This window comes from Denticeps clupeoides, chromosome 2 (assembly GCF_900700375.1).
Source record: "Denticeps clupeoides chromosome 2, fDenClu1.1, whole genome shotgun sequence".
NCBI classification, from domain to species: domain Eukaryota; kingdom Metazoa; phylum Chordata; class Actinopteri; order Clupeiformes; family Denticipitidae; genus Denticeps; species Denticeps clupeoides.
This window is the reverse complement of record NC_041708.1, coordinates 27,109,951-27,127,206: the sequence shown is the minus strand read 5'-3', so window position 1 is coordinate 27,127,206 and position 17,256 is coordinate 27,109,951. Positions and strand designations below refer to the sequence as shown.

General features: G+C 41.2%; 1 protein-coding gene and 1 long non-coding RNA gene across 3 annotated transcripts; one reads left to right on the top strand and one right to left on the bottom strand.

Moving 5' to 3' along the window:
- Window positions 1-222: 222 nt before the first annotated feature.
- Window positions 223-3,796, bottom strand: LOC114784455 (uncharacterized). 2 transcript variants are annotated; one of them, XR_003748866.1, is made up of 4 exons: window positions 3,659-3,796; window positions 2,832-2,904; window positions 1,555-1,710; window positions 223-1,308 (listed from the first exon to the last, which is right to left on the bottom strand). It is a non-coding gene; the product is annotated as an uncharacterized LOC114784455 (long non-coding RNA). The 2 variants fall into 2 exon arrangements; XR_003748865.1 differs by having other exon boundaries at window positions 1,564-1,710.
- A 7,082-nt stretch (window positions 3,797-10,878) lies between these two features.
- Window positions 10,879-16,923, top strand: slc35b3 (solute carrier family 35 member B3). Its single transcript, XM_028968549.1, has 10 exons — window positions 10,879-11,343; window positions 11,548-11,769; window positions 11,957-12,078; window positions 12,578-12,732; window positions 14,290-14,397; window positions 15,141-15,238; window positions 15,415-15,507; window positions 15,654-15,765; window positions 16,015-16,084; window positions 16,171-16,923. Exons 2-10 carry the CDS (start codon window positions 11,560-11,562, stop codon window positions 16,319-16,321), a joined length of 1,119 nt encoding a protein of 372 aa, XP_028824382.1. The 5' UTR covers window positions 10,879-11,343; window positions 11,548-11,559; the 3' UTR covers window positions 16,322-16,923.
- The last annotated feature ends 333 nt before the right edge of the window (window positions 16,924-17,256 follow it).

The window sequence follows — 17,256 nt, the reverse complement described above, 5'->3', positions numbered from 1 at the left end:
TCCGGGCCATTTCTCAAGTGTACAGCAGCAGAACACAATGCCACAGAATAAAAGATTGCAGACTGAAATGAAAACACAGACGTAGGCATTCAAGAGTTATTTAAAATGTTCTATTAACCCATGTCATCACACTGCACAGTTCATTTACTGACAGCAAAATCTGTGAAAAATATCCTGAAAATGCAATGTTTAAACTGTGCATAGATTTAAACAGATGGCATGTATTCAGTTTAAGCAATTATATACTGATACATCATAAATGTGAACAGGGAGTAAACAGAATCTTTAAGGTCAGAAATTAGGACCCAGGGACTGGTCTACAATTTTTTTTTACTTCTCTAATGCAAGCATTTTGATTGTTGCTGTAACTGGTCCAAAAAAAGTGAGGAGAGAGGATCTGTGGCATATGTGGTGTGAGGAAACCTCCCTGACAAAAACGAATTAATCAGTGTCACGCCGCCAGTCCCAATCGGTAAATCCCTATGTGCCTCGCTATAATTCCACATCATTTAAACAATCATATCACAAGTGAATTAGGGATACCTCTGGGGTGGATCCCAGTGACTAATAACAGGCAAATAACTATTACAGACCAAGACTTTGAGAGCAGCCTTTCCCAGAGATTAGGGGAGAACCCGAGATGGGAGTCAGACCAGAAGGAATGGATTTGGCAGCTCGCTTCTTCCACGTTCGGGTTTTTTTTTAGTATGGTTTCTTATGACCACTTTTAATAAAGCATTTTGATTTATTGTTAGCAACAGATATAACACATGATTGGAGGCCATCGTATTTAAATATATATATATATTATATAATACAGCGAATAATCAATATAATCAAGATTTTTCAAGAGTCAGGACATTCCACACAAACATTGTTATCTAATTACTTGGCAGACCCACAGTGATTGAAGCAATTTGATTTGTAAAAGGAATTTTGAAAGGAAGCAAGTTGCATGTTACTCTGATTTATTACTCTTCTCATACTAGAGACATTTGAATGTTTATCCTGCGCGCCTTATTCCCGCACAGCTCCAGACTTTATTGAATTAAGTAAGCAAAACTCAAATGTCAGATTTCTGCTCTGTAGGATTTCATCATGTCGTCTGTCCAGGTTTCCAGATGTCACCCCAGAACGATGCAGCGACGACTTCCCAACGGAAAACATCTGGAGAGACGTACACCATCCGTAACGTAGAAAGATAAAAATACTTTATTCCTCTCCATCTCGTCCTTTCTCCTCCTCTTCTGTGTACTAGAGCAAGCGCAGGGCTGACCACTTGCTATTTGGGTAGCACAGGAAGTGAAACTGTAACACAAAGTTCAGCCATAATTGGTTACGGTCACGCTAGCCAAACAGGAAGAAATCTGCAACTGATTAGAATTCTTCCTTCTGCAATAATAGTCCCCAAAATTAATTATGTTCGGGGTTCTATTCCCACTATTGGTTTTTCCTGTTCTGAAGCTGTTTTATGGAGGACAAATCCCCTAGACAACAAAGCCCACTTTTCAATTACAGGGGAGTCGCACAGGGCCGCTGAGCACACAGACGCACATCCATCACCTTCCCAGGCGAAGGGCGCATCAACGTCCAGGCAACGTTCAGGCAACTTCCACGGGATGCTGAATAGTGTGGCTGCGACTCACTCTCCCAGTACAGTATCCTCCCATTTTAATTCCTTTGTTGTGAGCGTATATCTACAGCATCTGTCTGAGGAAAACACACACACACCCCCACACACACACCCATGTGAACAGACCACAAAACACTTTAGTCTTAGGAGTATCAAAAGGTTTTTACACTGAGTCAATAATTGCATTTCGCCTTTTGAACATCAGAATGTCAGGATTTTTATCGGTTGAAGTGAAATCTTTTCTTTTATTTTAGCTTTGCTTTTTATCACTGTTTAGAAGGACCCTGCTACCCTGAGAAGGCAGCTAATGGCTTATGGTCCTGGTTAAAGGATTACTCAGCCCAGCGCAGCGTCGCGACATCCTGGACACATTCTCCACAGATTAAAGGTTAATCAACAGCAAATTCTGCAAACATTCTTTAAAAAAATGCCAGGCTTTGAAAAACACAAAACAGGAGACAGAAACACATCACAGCCATCGCGGTGAGATGCATTTTCAGACAGAGCACCACAGTTATGGATAATTAACATAACACGCCTAAAAACAAAGAAGAAAATTCTACATGCTCCAGATGAACCCATTTAGGCTACAGCAGCATTACACTACAGTACTAATGTGCTCCAGAATGAAAAATAGTTTAAAAACTATTTTCTCCACGCTGTGTTTATTAGCCAGAGGACATACGGTACATATAAAGGGAGCTCCAGAGCGCTGCTTGAGACTTAAATATTAAAATACATATTTGTAAAAAAAAAAATGTGTTCATAAGTGAAATAGTAATAAATATAATCTCTGGGGTGCATGTTATAAGTTCATCCTTGAATTTACAGAGCATCCTATGTGAAGCGGTGTAATGTAATTATCACATCTTATAAAGCTTTTTTTTTTAAATGCAACAGATTACACCACCTGCACAATACAGCATGTTTTTTTTTGTAAGTTTTGTTATTACATATTTGTAAAAAACTAAAAACCATAAAACCCCAAGGCATGCAAACATATACTTTATTACAACAATTATGGAATATTTTGTTTACACCTTGTAAGTAAACAGCAATTTGAAAGATATATGCTAATCTTGCAATAAAAACACAAAGTAAATATGTTTCAAATTCTTCTTGTTATTTGCAATGCTGCCACGTGTGCCTTTCAAAAATCTACAATTGCATGAAGTCATAAAGAGAATTTCAAACTTACCAAAGCTGTACTTTACCTAAACGGCCATTGCAGTGTGCGCTGTCTCTCATTGGAGTCGAAAATTGGGGAATGGCTTGAAAATTGGAAACATGTCGCATGCGGTCCAGGAGAAAGGAAATCAAAGATAAATGAGATCATGCATGCCAAGAAATGTTTCACCAAAGGGCAAAAAGGAAGCTGGAGATAACCAAGAGGAATAAAGCACTTAATGTTGTGTTACTTGAATCTGTTAAGAGGGTGTTTATGGTGAATGTGTGTGTGTGTGTGTGTGTGTTGTGTAACAGACACCTAAACAAGTCTAAAGACACATTAGCCGACGTTGCGAAAAACAATGACATGCTGAACTGTTTAAAAAGTCACCAGTTCAACCTTTTGTCATTTTCTTTTAACAAAGCTGGTCGCCCTTAACAGTGCGTGGACATTTCGTTTTTTTATGAAAACACATCCTTTTCGCGTGCATGTCTTCACCACAGTGACTATGGGTTTGGTTACGGGTCGAGCTTTAAAACCGTTTGGCAGGTAATCTGTGCTAAATGTGGTGCACCACAAACACTTCAGCACAGGGACTCTTAATTGTGTGAAATTCCGGTGACATGTACATGCAGATCCTCCAGAAGAAACAGGACCTTGTTTCAAACCTTTTTTATTTATATATTTATATATATGACGACGAAGCCAGGAAACTGTGGACAGGTTCGAACGGAAGGCGTCTGGCTTATGTTTATTCAGTTTAACCTCACATTTACCCTCGCAGGTATTCCTCCCCACGCACCGTGTGTCTATATGAAAGTCGGAGAGGAGAGTGATCAAGAGGCGCGTTGACATACCAAAGGATCCAGAACACAGGTGAGGTGAGGGTGCAGGTGAAGGAATCAGAGCGCCAGCACATGTCAAGGCAGCGGCATTCCCCCCGCAGGTCTGGGGAGAGAGAAGACAGGCGGCGGGCCAGCCGTCCCCCCGTCCCCCCCCCCCACACACACACACACACACACTCACTCACTCACTCACTCACAGGTCCTGCTCCCACATCCCAGCTGCACTCTAACACCGTTCACCAAACCAGCTTTCTGGGATGGGTGCTCTGGTTTCAATAACAGCAAGCAGCTATGAGCCTTTTGTGGTTCAAAGTGTATTTTAATTTCCATTAATTACCTGCAAAAAATGTGGGCACGTGCTGCATGAATGTTTCAGATTAGCCAATTTTCATACAAGCAATAGTCCCAGCATGGCCTTAAGACTGCATTATAAAGGTACCAATATTATATAATTTCTCCTCTGAAAAAAAGCATGTGTGATAATGAGCCCACTCCCCCACTGCAAAGTGACTCATCTTGCCGGTTGACACCCCCCCCCCCCCCACACACACACACACACACACACACACACACACACACACCAGGTCTGAAATTTGAACCTTATCCATGTGTGTGTGTATCCTTTTTTAACGCGGTCAATCTTGACCAGATGTGCGCGCTTAATAGACAGGCTTACAGGTAATAATTTAATAGTGTCAGATTAGGTGTGTCATCTTCAGCCTGTGTCTTTTACAATTTCACGCTGCCATAAAATACTGCAGATAAAGCCTTTCTCCCAGGAGGTAGATTTTCCACAAGCAGGAACTAGTTCAAAGACATAGTTTTGTACAAAAAGAAAAAATATATATATTTTTCACCCCATAATTAAACCTGCTGTACTGGCATGGGTTCAGTAACCTTTTTTTTTGTGGCGCTGACAATGTTAACATGTCCTAAGGCCAGCTGGGCATAATGATAATGTACAAAAACGATAAGCACATTGGTGTGAAAATGAGGTTTAATGTTTCCGCCCCTGTGCATGCATCAGATCCCGGTATCCCGTCCTCTGCATACACGTTGACATGGCCGACTACGTGCACAGGGTGCCAAGCCTATTTCTGGACGCGCAAAGACTCCCTGCTAATGTTGTTGGTTTTTATGTGAGTGTCTCTCTCTCTCTATCGCTCTCTGTGTCTGTTTCGCATATCTCCATATTCTAGATTCTTCATAACACGAACAGAGGCATTGGCAGAATGCGAAGAATTTGTCTGCGCAGAACGAGGGGCGCAGAAGAACAAATGTGTCAAGTGGGCCGATTGGCATTTTTTTCTTTATATGCCCCCCCCCACGGCTCATGTTTACTGTTCCAGTCAATTTGACACGAATTATGAGAAATGACTTTTGTCAGTATGACTAAAACATTTTATCCTTGCTCATGTGCGGGGTCGACACTTGGCTTCCTGAGTGAAGTCATTTGCAGCAACTTTTAGGAAACGCTGACATGAGCTACACCTTTCTATTAGAAGTAGCCCAAAGGGCTTATATGTGTCACCACCAATGCCAAAAGAAAGCGCGGAAAAGTTAACAGTGAACCAACAGTTTGTTTATATCGAGGGACCCCTGCTCCAGTCATGATGGGGGTGGGCTCAGACTTCATTTGCTGGACATGATGATGATATTTTGAATCTCATCCTTAATGTGCTCCGGTGTGACGGAGTGGAAGCGCCTCTCTCTGAAATTCCACCATGCTGTGGAGAGGCTTTAAAATACTGTCTGTGAGAAATGCAAAATTTATGAACCCCCCCCCCCCCCCCCCTCCAGCTTGATTTATGTGAAATAATAATACACTATTTAATGCTTAAACATGGCTGGGAGCGATCTTTGGCTATCAAGATGTACAATGGAGTAATGGGTGGGGAAGACGAATCGCCTCCCAGACTGGTGATGCTTGTTTAAAGGTGTTCCGCGGATATATTAAACTATATGTAATTGTACACTAACTCCACGCTGTAGGCACAGCGGGTGCGGACGGGAAATGGCCCTCGCCGATGCAGATGGAGTGGGGTAATCAATTTGGCTCAGCATCAGTGAGAAGGGGAGCGGCGGCCCACTGGATCACTCAGTCACCACGTCAGTTACACCTTCCTTCCTCCACTGGAGCTACTCTCAGCATTAAGTAGCTCGATTTATGTATTTATTTATTTTAAAGTAACTCCAAAAAAAAACTTTTTAAAAAGAAGTTGCAGCCAGGTCTGTTTTCACGATCTAATTATTAAGTTATAGGGTACAGTACCATTTATACTGCCGCTACAGTGTACTATATAGAGAAAACCAGAATCTGTGTGTATGGTGTGCGTTCATTGTATGGCATAAATTTCATAGCAAACCTCGACCCCTTGCAGTGCCCAACGTAACATGATATTATTTATTTGTTTAGTGGTGGTTTTCAAGCGATAGAAATCTTAAAGCAATCGTGTACTGCTATTATGATTTTATGCACATTGTTTTAAGTTACGCACTTTGTGTACACTGCATTCGCATCATATTTGATTGAGTTTGATTGATAGATGTATTGATGAAATAACTGCCAGTTGATACCAGTTCAGTTGGATTAATTACTAAAATGGCAGAATCAACCAAGACAAGGGGAAATAAACTAATTACACGGGACAATTGAAGGTAGGGGTTTCAGAGACCCTCAACCACCCCGTGGGTGGTTTACTGAGGTTCTGTCAGTGGGCGTTCCTGTCCCCCCTCCCTATCATTTTCTTTCTTTTTACCCTTCTTTCCCTCACTCTAAACCTGCCCGTGCCAAGAAAAACATCTCAGATAAATCTGGTGATTCACATGCAATTATAGGAACAGTCAGCCACAGGTGCTGAATTCTTTTGGCAAGCCATAAAACATGATATGCACCTTTTTCTTTTTTTGCAGTCAGTGAGCTCTGTAATTTCATTTTCTTCTTACATTTTCCTTCCTGACCACAATGATCCGTTTTTTTTTTTGTTTTGTTTTTTTTTCGTTTTTGACACCAAGGAAGGCTTTCATGACCACTGCTCTCACCCCTTCCTTAGGGAGGTCTGTAGTGTCATGTGAAGCCTATACACTCCGCCTCCACCCACATGCCACACCTCTTAAGAGCAGATGCCAATCACACAGAAAATTAACAAGCAATGACGTCAGGCGCATGAGAGTTCCCACTGTCACAGCACCGGACCAAATGAACTTTCCTCCTGCCACTAAGCCCTGTTCTTACATGTGCCATTATGACTGATAATCAATGGGACACAGTACCAGTCATGATTAAGTGTGCCAAGAGGCGGGGTTTAGATTCTGATGCTTGACAACATTGTAAGCATACCTTCACATTTCAGTCATTCAAACCTCAAAACTCTTAAATCAGAAAATAATGTAATGATAATGGTGATTTTATTATTACTATGTCTTATGCAATTATGATATCTGTTACTATTACATATTATACAGCATCATTTAGCTAACAGTGTTAACATAATAAAACATGATGAGATGGACTATATGATACATTGGTTTACACTGTGACATTTAATGTCTATGAAAATGCTTAAAATAATTAAAAGAAAAATCTAGAGCGCAAATAGCTTTTCAAATCCATTAGTTAGTTAAAGGTTATGTAAAAGAGAAACATATTATTGCTCAAAGCAAAAGTCTTAATTAAATGACACCACATCATTTGTTTTCCTATCCTTTCACCAGTGCAGAACTCATTTTAATTTAAAGCACACCAAACATGGAGGTCATTTCTTAAAGACAAATTTACATACTGACATTGTGACATATTTTTTCCTCTGGATATTTGACAGTTTTCATATCAGGAAAACACTTTCTTATTTCTCACAAAAGTGCATGCTTAATCACTTTTATCTTTGACTGTTCACGTTCGGCTTGCAAAGAGGTATGCTTCCCCCTCCTGGTTCCATGCACGAAAGTCTGTTCTGTGTCAGAGTCCGTGTGTGTGTATGTGTGTGTGCCAGTTAATTTGTTAAAATCACTCTGAATCATTTTTTTTAATCTGAAAGAAAATTGGTAACCAAAGTTAACCAGTAATGAAAAAAAAAAACAAGCATTTGATATTGTCTAAAATACACATTCAGCCCTTTGATCTGAAAAACATGAAGTATAAATAAGGCCAGTTCCGACCCTCTCTGAGCTAGCAGCATGAACATGGCCATGGCGTTCCTTTGGTGAGAAGCGTAGGCTCCAAACAGCGAAAGGAAAATGGGCAAGGAGGAAAAAAGTGAGAGAGGCTAGCCCAGCAGATCAAAGAAAATAACATGAGAGAGGATATGAGTGCTTTGAGAAGTAATATAGCCGAGATACCATCTGTTTTCCGTAGCATGCAGCAGGCTTCAGACAAGCGCAGGAAAAGAGACAACAGGCAGGCCACTTTAGCCATGGATAAGAGGGAGCACAAATGGGTTATTAAGGAACCGACAATTTAATATAAGATTGGGCGACATTAAAGTGTTCCTCCCTGAAAAGGTCCCTTCCCCCATTGTCGGAAAAGATAAGCATTATATGACAAATAAATCTGCAGGATTATTGTATAAGAAGGGCGCCTGTGTAATTTTCCTCTGGTATTTTCAATTTTGAAGGTGGCACTTTGGGTTTGAGAGTGGGCGACAATGTATGGGTTGATTTTCTTTTTTATAATTTGAAGGAAAATGGGTTAGCGAGGGGTCATCCAGGCAGAATGAAAAATGAGCGCTGACCATGTGCTTTAAAAAAATATATACTGTTTTCCAGAAGACTCTGTACTGGGGACATCTTACCAAATTTACAGCGAGATCCTACAGTGAAAATAAAGTTGCAAGTAGAATTGTGAGTTGTGCATATTTGCTGCTTTTCAAAACAATGCTTACTTCTTATAACTGAATGATGATAGTGAAGATATGTAATGGAATGGAAATTACTTTGCATTCATTTACATCTATTTCCTTGTAAAGCTGCATTTTAATCATGATCATTAGGTACCTTTGTAGCTAATGTAGGCTCATAAATGCACAAAATCAAAGTCATCAGTCTTAATGCAGCCCCAGACCCCTATAATGTTCTTTTCCTTTGTTCCAGTTTTGCAGGCACTAAATGGTACTGAATGCTAATGGAGAACATGCACGGGTCATTCAGTGGCTCGTCTCTCCTGAAAGATCTGCAATGCAACAGGCCAGAGCAGGTGATTCCACCGCTCTTCACTGTATTCTAGATGTTTTATGTTTTATTTATTATGCTTCTGTAAGAGGTTATTTCCAAGGTATGCACCTCTCTCAATAATCAGTAAATCAGTAATCATTGTCAAGGAATGAGCATATTTATTAAAAAAGCGGTTCCACCACATAGGCAGTTGAATACAATTGACAGGTTGTAAATAATCTCATTATATCCCATTTGGATCATTGTACCACAGCAAATGCTGTAAATTGACAGCAATATATATTAACGCATTATTAGTCTCTGGAGCTGAGGTGGCTGGAAATGCTCGTCCTGTGACCTGTAAACATGGCAGCAGCGGCCAGGCCACAGCGTCCCTGAAGAAGACTGAGAGCTCTCATCCTCAATGAGTTATTAAGAGTATTTTTTGAATAGATGGAAAAATTGTAGCCTGGCTATTTAGTGTCATAAAGTGCAGCCAGGCGGCTGGAGGCCTCCTAGGGACAAAAGGCAATACCATTACAATCAAATCTGAGATGGAAGAGGGATGGAACTGTCCACACGGAATTTTATATTGTCAAAGAGCTGTGAGGAAATAATGCCATCCTGGAGTGAATTAACCTCTTGTGCAGATGGAGAGGCCGATGTCATCCACTCAGAGAGGGGCAGAATTGGACAGGCTTAGGAGGAGGGGTTAGTGAAAATGGAGGCGGGGAGAAGCACACTTTGTGAGCTACAGAAAAAAAAGTCAGTATTAAGCCATAGGCCAAGATGTCTGGGCAGATAAAAGATTTGCAATAATGAATTGAATTTAGCAATATACATTTTTACAGTTAAAAGCATCAGTCTGGGCAGGACACTGCAGCCCAAAGACCACATGTGTCCAACTACTAATCATTCCTGGTTTCCATTAGATGTTAGAACTGTTGCCGCTTCAGTCAAGCAGCTCACTCCACTAACATGAATATTTGATTTTTGAAGATCTATGATGTATTTTTGATGTACTGTAATTTAATTTCAGATTTTGTAATAAAATGTAATATTATATGTGTGCGCAGAACACATTTTACCAAGTGAAGTAGAAAGTCTAAATTCAATTCCTTTGACCTGTCTAATTCACAAAGGTTTTATTTTAGTTCATGCACGGCATTTGCTCAAGTATAATACAAAATTATTAACTTAAGCATGAAGACACAGCTCTGGAACAAATAAGAGACCACTTCAAAAAAATACCATTTCAGTTTCCATGGCAGCCAATTCTTGTCCATATTTTGTGGAATTTTGACACCAAACACATCTTCTTCAACATGGTGATTGCCTGATTCAATTGCCACATCTCACCAAACAAGGAAATGTTTGAGAACCTGTGGACTTAACCCTTCTGTTTCATGTTGTTTTGGCTGTTAAAGCCTTCCTAAATGTTATTATAAGGGTACATTCATTAATAGTGTCTACGAGCTTGTTCTGTAAGAATTTTAACATTACAGTAACGTTACTGTATTATATTACAGATATAATAACGTTTTTAATTCAAATGTGACCTGTAGTTCTCTGAAGAAGATAAAGAATACGTTTAACTTTGCACAGAGACAAGACCATCAATTGAGTAACAATTAGAAAGAAAAAGTAGTGGTGGTAGTATCCTGGTGGGTAACACACTCGCCTATGAACCAGAAGACCCAGGTTCAAATCCTCTGGGGGGGGGGGGGGGGGGGGGGACTGTCCCTGTAACTACTGATTGTAAGTCGCTCTGGATAAGGACGTCTGATAAATGCTGTAAATGTAAAAAAAACTTGTAGGAATAAGCATGCACTAAACATACAAAATAAAAAATATCCTCAGTATGTCGTTAAAGGCTCTTCGCAGCCGGTAAAAATGACCAACAGTCACTTGCAACACCAACATCGTAAAGGTGATAAAAGCGGCGCTTTGTTCGTCGCCAGCTGGACGCCACGCAGCGGTAATCCGGCCGCGACTCCTCTGCCCGGGTCCGACCCGTGTCCGGGTCCCTGGCCCTGCGCGGCTCCGACGCCCCTCGGCCAATCACAGCCGCTGTTGCTGGCGGGTCGTAGGTCGCCCGAGCAGGAAGTTTGTCGGCTGCAGCCGGGAGACGGCGGGCAGGGACGGCGTCCGCGGCTTTTTATTCCTCCGGCGTTGAGCTTCTTCGACGTCGTTATGTAAATTTGCGCGTCGGGGGGAGACGCGGCGCCCTGTCGTGCGCGTTGTAAACACGGGGCGGAGAGTAGCGGCCCCCCCCCCTCACCATCCAGGAAGTGATGCTAGGCTAGCTAGCCTGGCCGGCTACTCCGTGTTAGTTTATCGTTGTCGTTCTTCATGGTCGGGTTCTTATCGAGGATCGGGACGTGAAATCCATGCCATCATCCCGGCTGATAAACGGGCCGCTGATAACCCGCGAGATGCTCGTCGGGGGTCTTTAATTAGCTGTAGTTGGGTTGAAGGGTTATGGTGGGTGAAACCAGGTGAACGTTGTGTTCCAGGTCTCTGATTTCGTTCAGCACTCCCTCCATCAGGTAGGGGGGGGGGGGAATAGGCACATTAATCTAGATAATCTAGATTAAAACAGACAGTTGATGGAAACTGGCAAAGTGTTATTTAAAATAAATAGAAATGTTGTAAATCTGATCATGAGCTTTGTACACATTCCCTCGTTTAAATACTTGTCACTGCTCTCCGCTACACGCATGATGCATCTAAAGAGCCGCTTTGTTCCGCAGCCTTCAGACACCATGAGCGCCAAATTCGGACTGAGCTACAACTCACGCAAGCACATCTCCATCTCGGTACCCTCGTCGGCGGAGGTGATGTCCCCACACATAAAGTCGGTGGAGGAACTCCGAGTGCTGGGCATCAACCTGCACAGCTTCAGCCCTCCAACCCAGTTCTTCATCTGTGTAGCAGGCGTCTTTGTGTTTTACCTGATCTACGGCTATTTGCAGGTAAAAATATCTTGCTGGCTGTGCTTGGCAGTGTGTTTTTCTACAGGATGGTAGTAGCCTAGTGGGTAACACGTGTCTATGAAGACCCAGGTTCATATCCCATTTACTACCATTGTGTCCCTGAGCAAGGCGCTTAATGCTTAAGTTGCTCCAGGACTGTCCCTGTAACTACTGATCTTTTTCACAGGAACTTATATTCTCTGTGGAGGGATTCAAGCCATTCGGATGGTACCTCACGTTAGTACAGTTTGGGTTTTACTCTGTGTTTGGCCTGGTGGAGCTGCAGCTGACGCAGGATAAACGTAGAAGGTATGTTTGTAGCTTTATTTTAGTACTTCTGTACCATTTTTAATGCTGTTATTCTTTGAAGGAACCAATTTTACAGTTCATGTGGACCACTGTGTTTTTGACCTGCTAGGAACGACGGCCTGTCAGTTTTTGAGAAAATATCACCACCCCCTTGAGTATGTTATGGGTGTGGCAGGATTTGAATGGTTAACTCCAACATGGGATTAAATGTGAAATGCGCAAAATCACATTTCACTGCATTTCTAAACTAGACCATTAACCTAAAAAACATCCCAATCACATTTGTAAAGAAAGAATGCTTTCCTGAAGAATTGACATTAGACATTGTTACTATTGTATTTCAAGTCTTAGGTGTTTCAGTATCAGAAAGTGGTAGTTCTTAGTCATGATTACCTACTTTTGGCATTTCCTTTAAGCTGTGAACTACCAGGAACGCCATTTGCATGCAGATCATATCTTATTATGAGATTCTGCAAATTCAGTTTGTTTCTCCTTACAGAATACCCTTCAAAACCTACATGATAATTGCATTTTTGACTGTTGGAACTATGGGCCTTTCAAACACCACATTGGGATACCTGAACTACCCGACACAGGTCATCTTCAAGTGCTGCAAGCTTATCCCTGTCATGATAGGGGGAGTTTTCATACAAGGTAAATTGCATTTTAAAAATCTGAAAAGCGCACATAAGTGACTCAGGCTGCCTGCTTTGTTCTGTGTTCAATTTTTTAGATTTTTCCTACTGTCATATACAGTACAGGCCAAAAGTTTGGACACACCTTCTCATTCAGTGTGTTTTCTTTATTTTCATGACCATTTACATTGGTAGATTCTCACTGAAGGCATCAAAACTATGAATGACCACATGTGGAGTTATGTACTTAACAAAAAAAGGTGAAATAACTGAAAACATGTTTTATATTCTAGTTTCTTCAAAATAGCCACCCTTTGCTCTGATTACTGCTTTACACACTCTTGGCATTCTCTCGATGAGCTTCAAGAGGTCGTCACCTGAAATGCTTTTCCAACAGTCTTGAAGGAGTTCCCAGAGGTTTTTAGCACTTGTTGGCCCCTTTGCCTTCACTCTGCGGTCCAGCTCACCCCAAACCATCTCGACTGGGTTCAGGTCTGGTGACTGTGGAGGCCAGGTCTCCACTTTTTGTTAAGTACATAACTCCACATGTGTTTATTCATAGTTTTGATGCCTTCAGTGAGAATCTACCAATGTAAATGGTCATGAAAATAAAGAAAACACATTGAATGAGAAGGTGTGTCAACTTTTGGCCTGTAGTGTAGGATCAAATGTATTTATTTTTTTTTTTACCAAAAATGATAATTTCAACATTAAAATAGCCAATGTTGATTCTTATATTGTGAAATGTGCAGTTTTTCACCAGTCCGATTCAGCCCCTTCCTTAAATGCGCCCTCACCGTGTCCTCCTCTTATGCTTCAGCTTAGTTTACAACATACAGCCTGATGCAAGCCTCGAGTTTCACACAGACTTTTGAGCGCTGAGTCTTTTATCTTTGCAACGTATTCTCAAGGTTCCTTCACCTAGCAATCAGAAATAGAAGAAACACCCCCTCCCCCCTCCATTTCCCCCCATCAGCGTGGACCACAGGTCCCCTGAGGGCCGAGTGGAAAGTACTGTGTTCGCTCAGGATGCACTGGGGATCTGATGCACACCCTTCAAAGGAGAACAGAATCAAAGCACAACCAGACCAACCTGCTGCGTCACCTTGTCATCCCCAAGGCACCAGCTTGTTTTTTTTTTTTTTTTTTGGCATTGTTACATGTGTCCAACCTCAGAACCTTTTGTTTGGATGTGATTGGGTTGAAGAGTCCAGTGAAAGTTATTTCTTTCTTTTATTCATTTCTTGTTCTTTCTTCATGCCTCAGTCTCCTGCCTGATAAAGGCATGTGCTTCAGCGGCAGAACTTTTTCAAAGAGCCGCATGTACAGCCCAACCTCCAGCCAGTGTCACAAGCACCCCTCTCAACTCAACTGATCTGAGGTGTAATGACCACCATTAGCCTCTTGTGATTGAGTTCAGCTTTTTCTACTCACCTGACCAGAAATGCTTCTTGCAGAATTTCATCTTCAATACAAAGGTTTTGGGAAGAGTTGGGTGCCAGAATGTAAAAGAATAAACTGATTAATTCCATTCATCTTGCTCAGTTTATATAGTTTTATATACTGTATTTTCCAGGAAAACGATACAACATGGCTGATGTGTCTGCTGCTTTCTGCATGAGTTTGGGCCTGATCTGGTTCACCCTGACGGACAGTAAAGTTGCCCCCAGTTTTAATGTGACAGGTAAAGCATGCAAACAACTTTCCCTTACGTTTTAGGTTGACTGTTTATCCAGGTTGCTGGTGACTAGGAAATCACTGTTAAGAACAATGCATGTTACTATTTTGCATTTATATAAAAATAGAAAAATGCTGTTTGTCACGTGTGAAGTTAGGCCTTGTGACTGAGACTGAATATCTTTATTGTAAAACACTGAGAAGACTATGGGGCAGATTTGCAGGCATAGATTAAACATTATCTAAGGAACATCAGCCTCTTAAAAGGAAAGTCTTGAGGATAAAAAAAAATTAGATCTGAGATCAACTGGTATTTAATAAAATTCTTTGTAACATCATCCTGAAACTACAAACAGCAGAACATGAAATAATTTCCACAACTCAATGTAGATTTTTGCATGTTGCCAGATCAATGCTTTAAGCCCCTACACTTGTTGTCCAAAACTGCCCTTATATCTAACATGCCAGTCCTATTCCATGTATTTATTCCATGAAGTTGTTGCATTAATGGAATGTAGGTGGTGAACAACTTAGGGGAGCTCTGTCTGTGGTGCTCATTTCAGGGGTGTACTGAGGTTCACTTCATTTACATTTATAGCATTTATCAGACTCCCTTCTCCAGAGTGACATTACTATCAGCAGTTACAGGGACAGTATCCTTGGAGACACTTAGGGTTAAGTGTCTTGCTCAGGGACACAGTGGTAGTAAGTGGGGTTTGAACTTTGCTACTCTACTCTGGTACTTTTCAGGTGTCATCCTTATCTCCATGGCCTTATGTGCTGATGCTGCTATTGGAAATGTTCAAGAAAAAGCTATGAAACTACACAGTGGCTCCAACTCAGAAATGGTGAGGAATTTTGTAGTAATATATTGTTCCCGGTTCAAATCAAAGGGTGATGGGTTAAATTGAGAGGACACATTTCGTTGTGTCACGGTGTACTGTGCTGCAGTGTTTCACAATGACAATCACTTCATTTTCACTTCGTTAACACATGAGACAGTCAATTTTTTTGTGTCTTGTAGGTTTTATACTCTTATTCCATTGGATTTGCGTACATACTTTTTGGTCTGATTGGTATGGGAGGACTTGGATCAGCAGTAGCCTTTTGCTCTCAGGTTTGCATTATTCTTTGTAAGCTTGTAAGCTTTTCAGACACATAATTAGAGGCATTGAAATCTAGATTGTTTTTTTTTTTTTTTTTGTATGTGCCATGACAAAGTATTTCTTATTTTATTCTCTATTTTTACATTGCTTATCACAGCACCCTGTGAAGACTTATGGTTATGCCTTCTTCTTTTCACTTACGGGATATTTTGGGATCTCTTTTGTTCTGGCTTTGATCAAGCTCTTTGGAGCACTTGTTGCAGTTACAGGTAAGTCATATGCAGGAAAATGACTAATTGCCATTACAGTCTTTAACATGCTGTGCATTTTATTTTACATGCAGTTCCAGTGAATTTTCAATTTTGTATTTTCTGTACCTCTCCCTCCTTGATTATTTATCATTCTAAAATAGTTTTTCTGATTCTGTCCATATTTTGCAACATATTGTTTGAAACAGCATTGATGCCTTTTTGTTTTCATATTTGTACTTCAAACTGTATTTTTGGGTTTTCTTTCAGTGACAACAGGACGAAAAGCCATGACGATTGTGTTGTCGTTTATATTCTTCTCGAAACCTTTCACTTTTCAGTATGGATACATTTAATTGTTTACATTTCATGGTATGAAATGTACAAAGTGACTATTAGATACTCACAATCATATCCTTGTTTCAGGTATGTCTGGGGAGGTCTTCTGGTTGTTTTTGGCATATTCCTGAATGTTTACAGCAAAAACAGTGACAAAATAAAGCTGCCCACTTGGTTAGACCTCAGGAGTCTACTGCGAAATGGGAGGAAGGTTAGGATGCTGTCTCAGGACGTGTAGCACGGTTTCCAGCCACCAAAATATCAGACCATGGATCTCTTCTCAACCACAGTCGTTTTCGTACTTGCAGCCTTTTTCCACAAGATCTTCTTTTCTTTTTTCTTTTCTTGTTGCTTTGCATCAAGCATGGATTTTCAGTGAAAACAATCTCACTGAAGAGGCCAGTCAGACACATTCCTGTCATGGGCATCATGGAGACCGAAGTGCTGCAGGACTCAAGGGAAACAGTTGATGGAGCCAAATATTGCAAATATTTGCACTGTAGAAGTGACCTAATGTGCAGGTTTGGAAAGAAAGCGAGACGAGTTGCTTGAAACTCCACAGACTTTATTAATGTTTACCAAAAGGAATCATTCTAATGATGTGTTTGCACCCGTATGTGCCAGAAGAAACTATATCATTGTAAAGAAAAGAAGGGCGGAAACAATGAATGTGTCGGAAACCTAGCTCTCCATAATCTATTTTTTAATTTATATTTGAAGGTGCGACCGGGAAATGTATCGACGCGTCAGCTGCCGCCCTCGCGCACCATTTGTTTGGTGGACGGGCGGGGGGGGGGTGGCTCTTTTTACATTAAAAACAAACTGGGAAGTTTATTCAAACGGTCTGATGTGTTTTCATAAATTACGGTGTAAGTAGCTGCCAGACGTCTCTTATCCATTGGCTGCAGAGGGGGGAGTTGAAATGCTGCCAAGGAGCTCCTCAGATGTTTACCCATCAGATAGCCCAGGGCTTGTTTGATTAGTAATCCTGGAATAAGATAGCACTAGAAAGAAAACAAACATTGTTCAGAGGGCTTGGCTTTGGACCTAATTTAGATGAGTAGAACGTCAAGTGTGTGTGTGTGTGTGTGTGTGTGTGTGTGTGTTTGGGTGGGGGATATTGTACCACTTGTTTAACAGGTCTGACATCCTAGAGGATGTCGTGCAGCAACA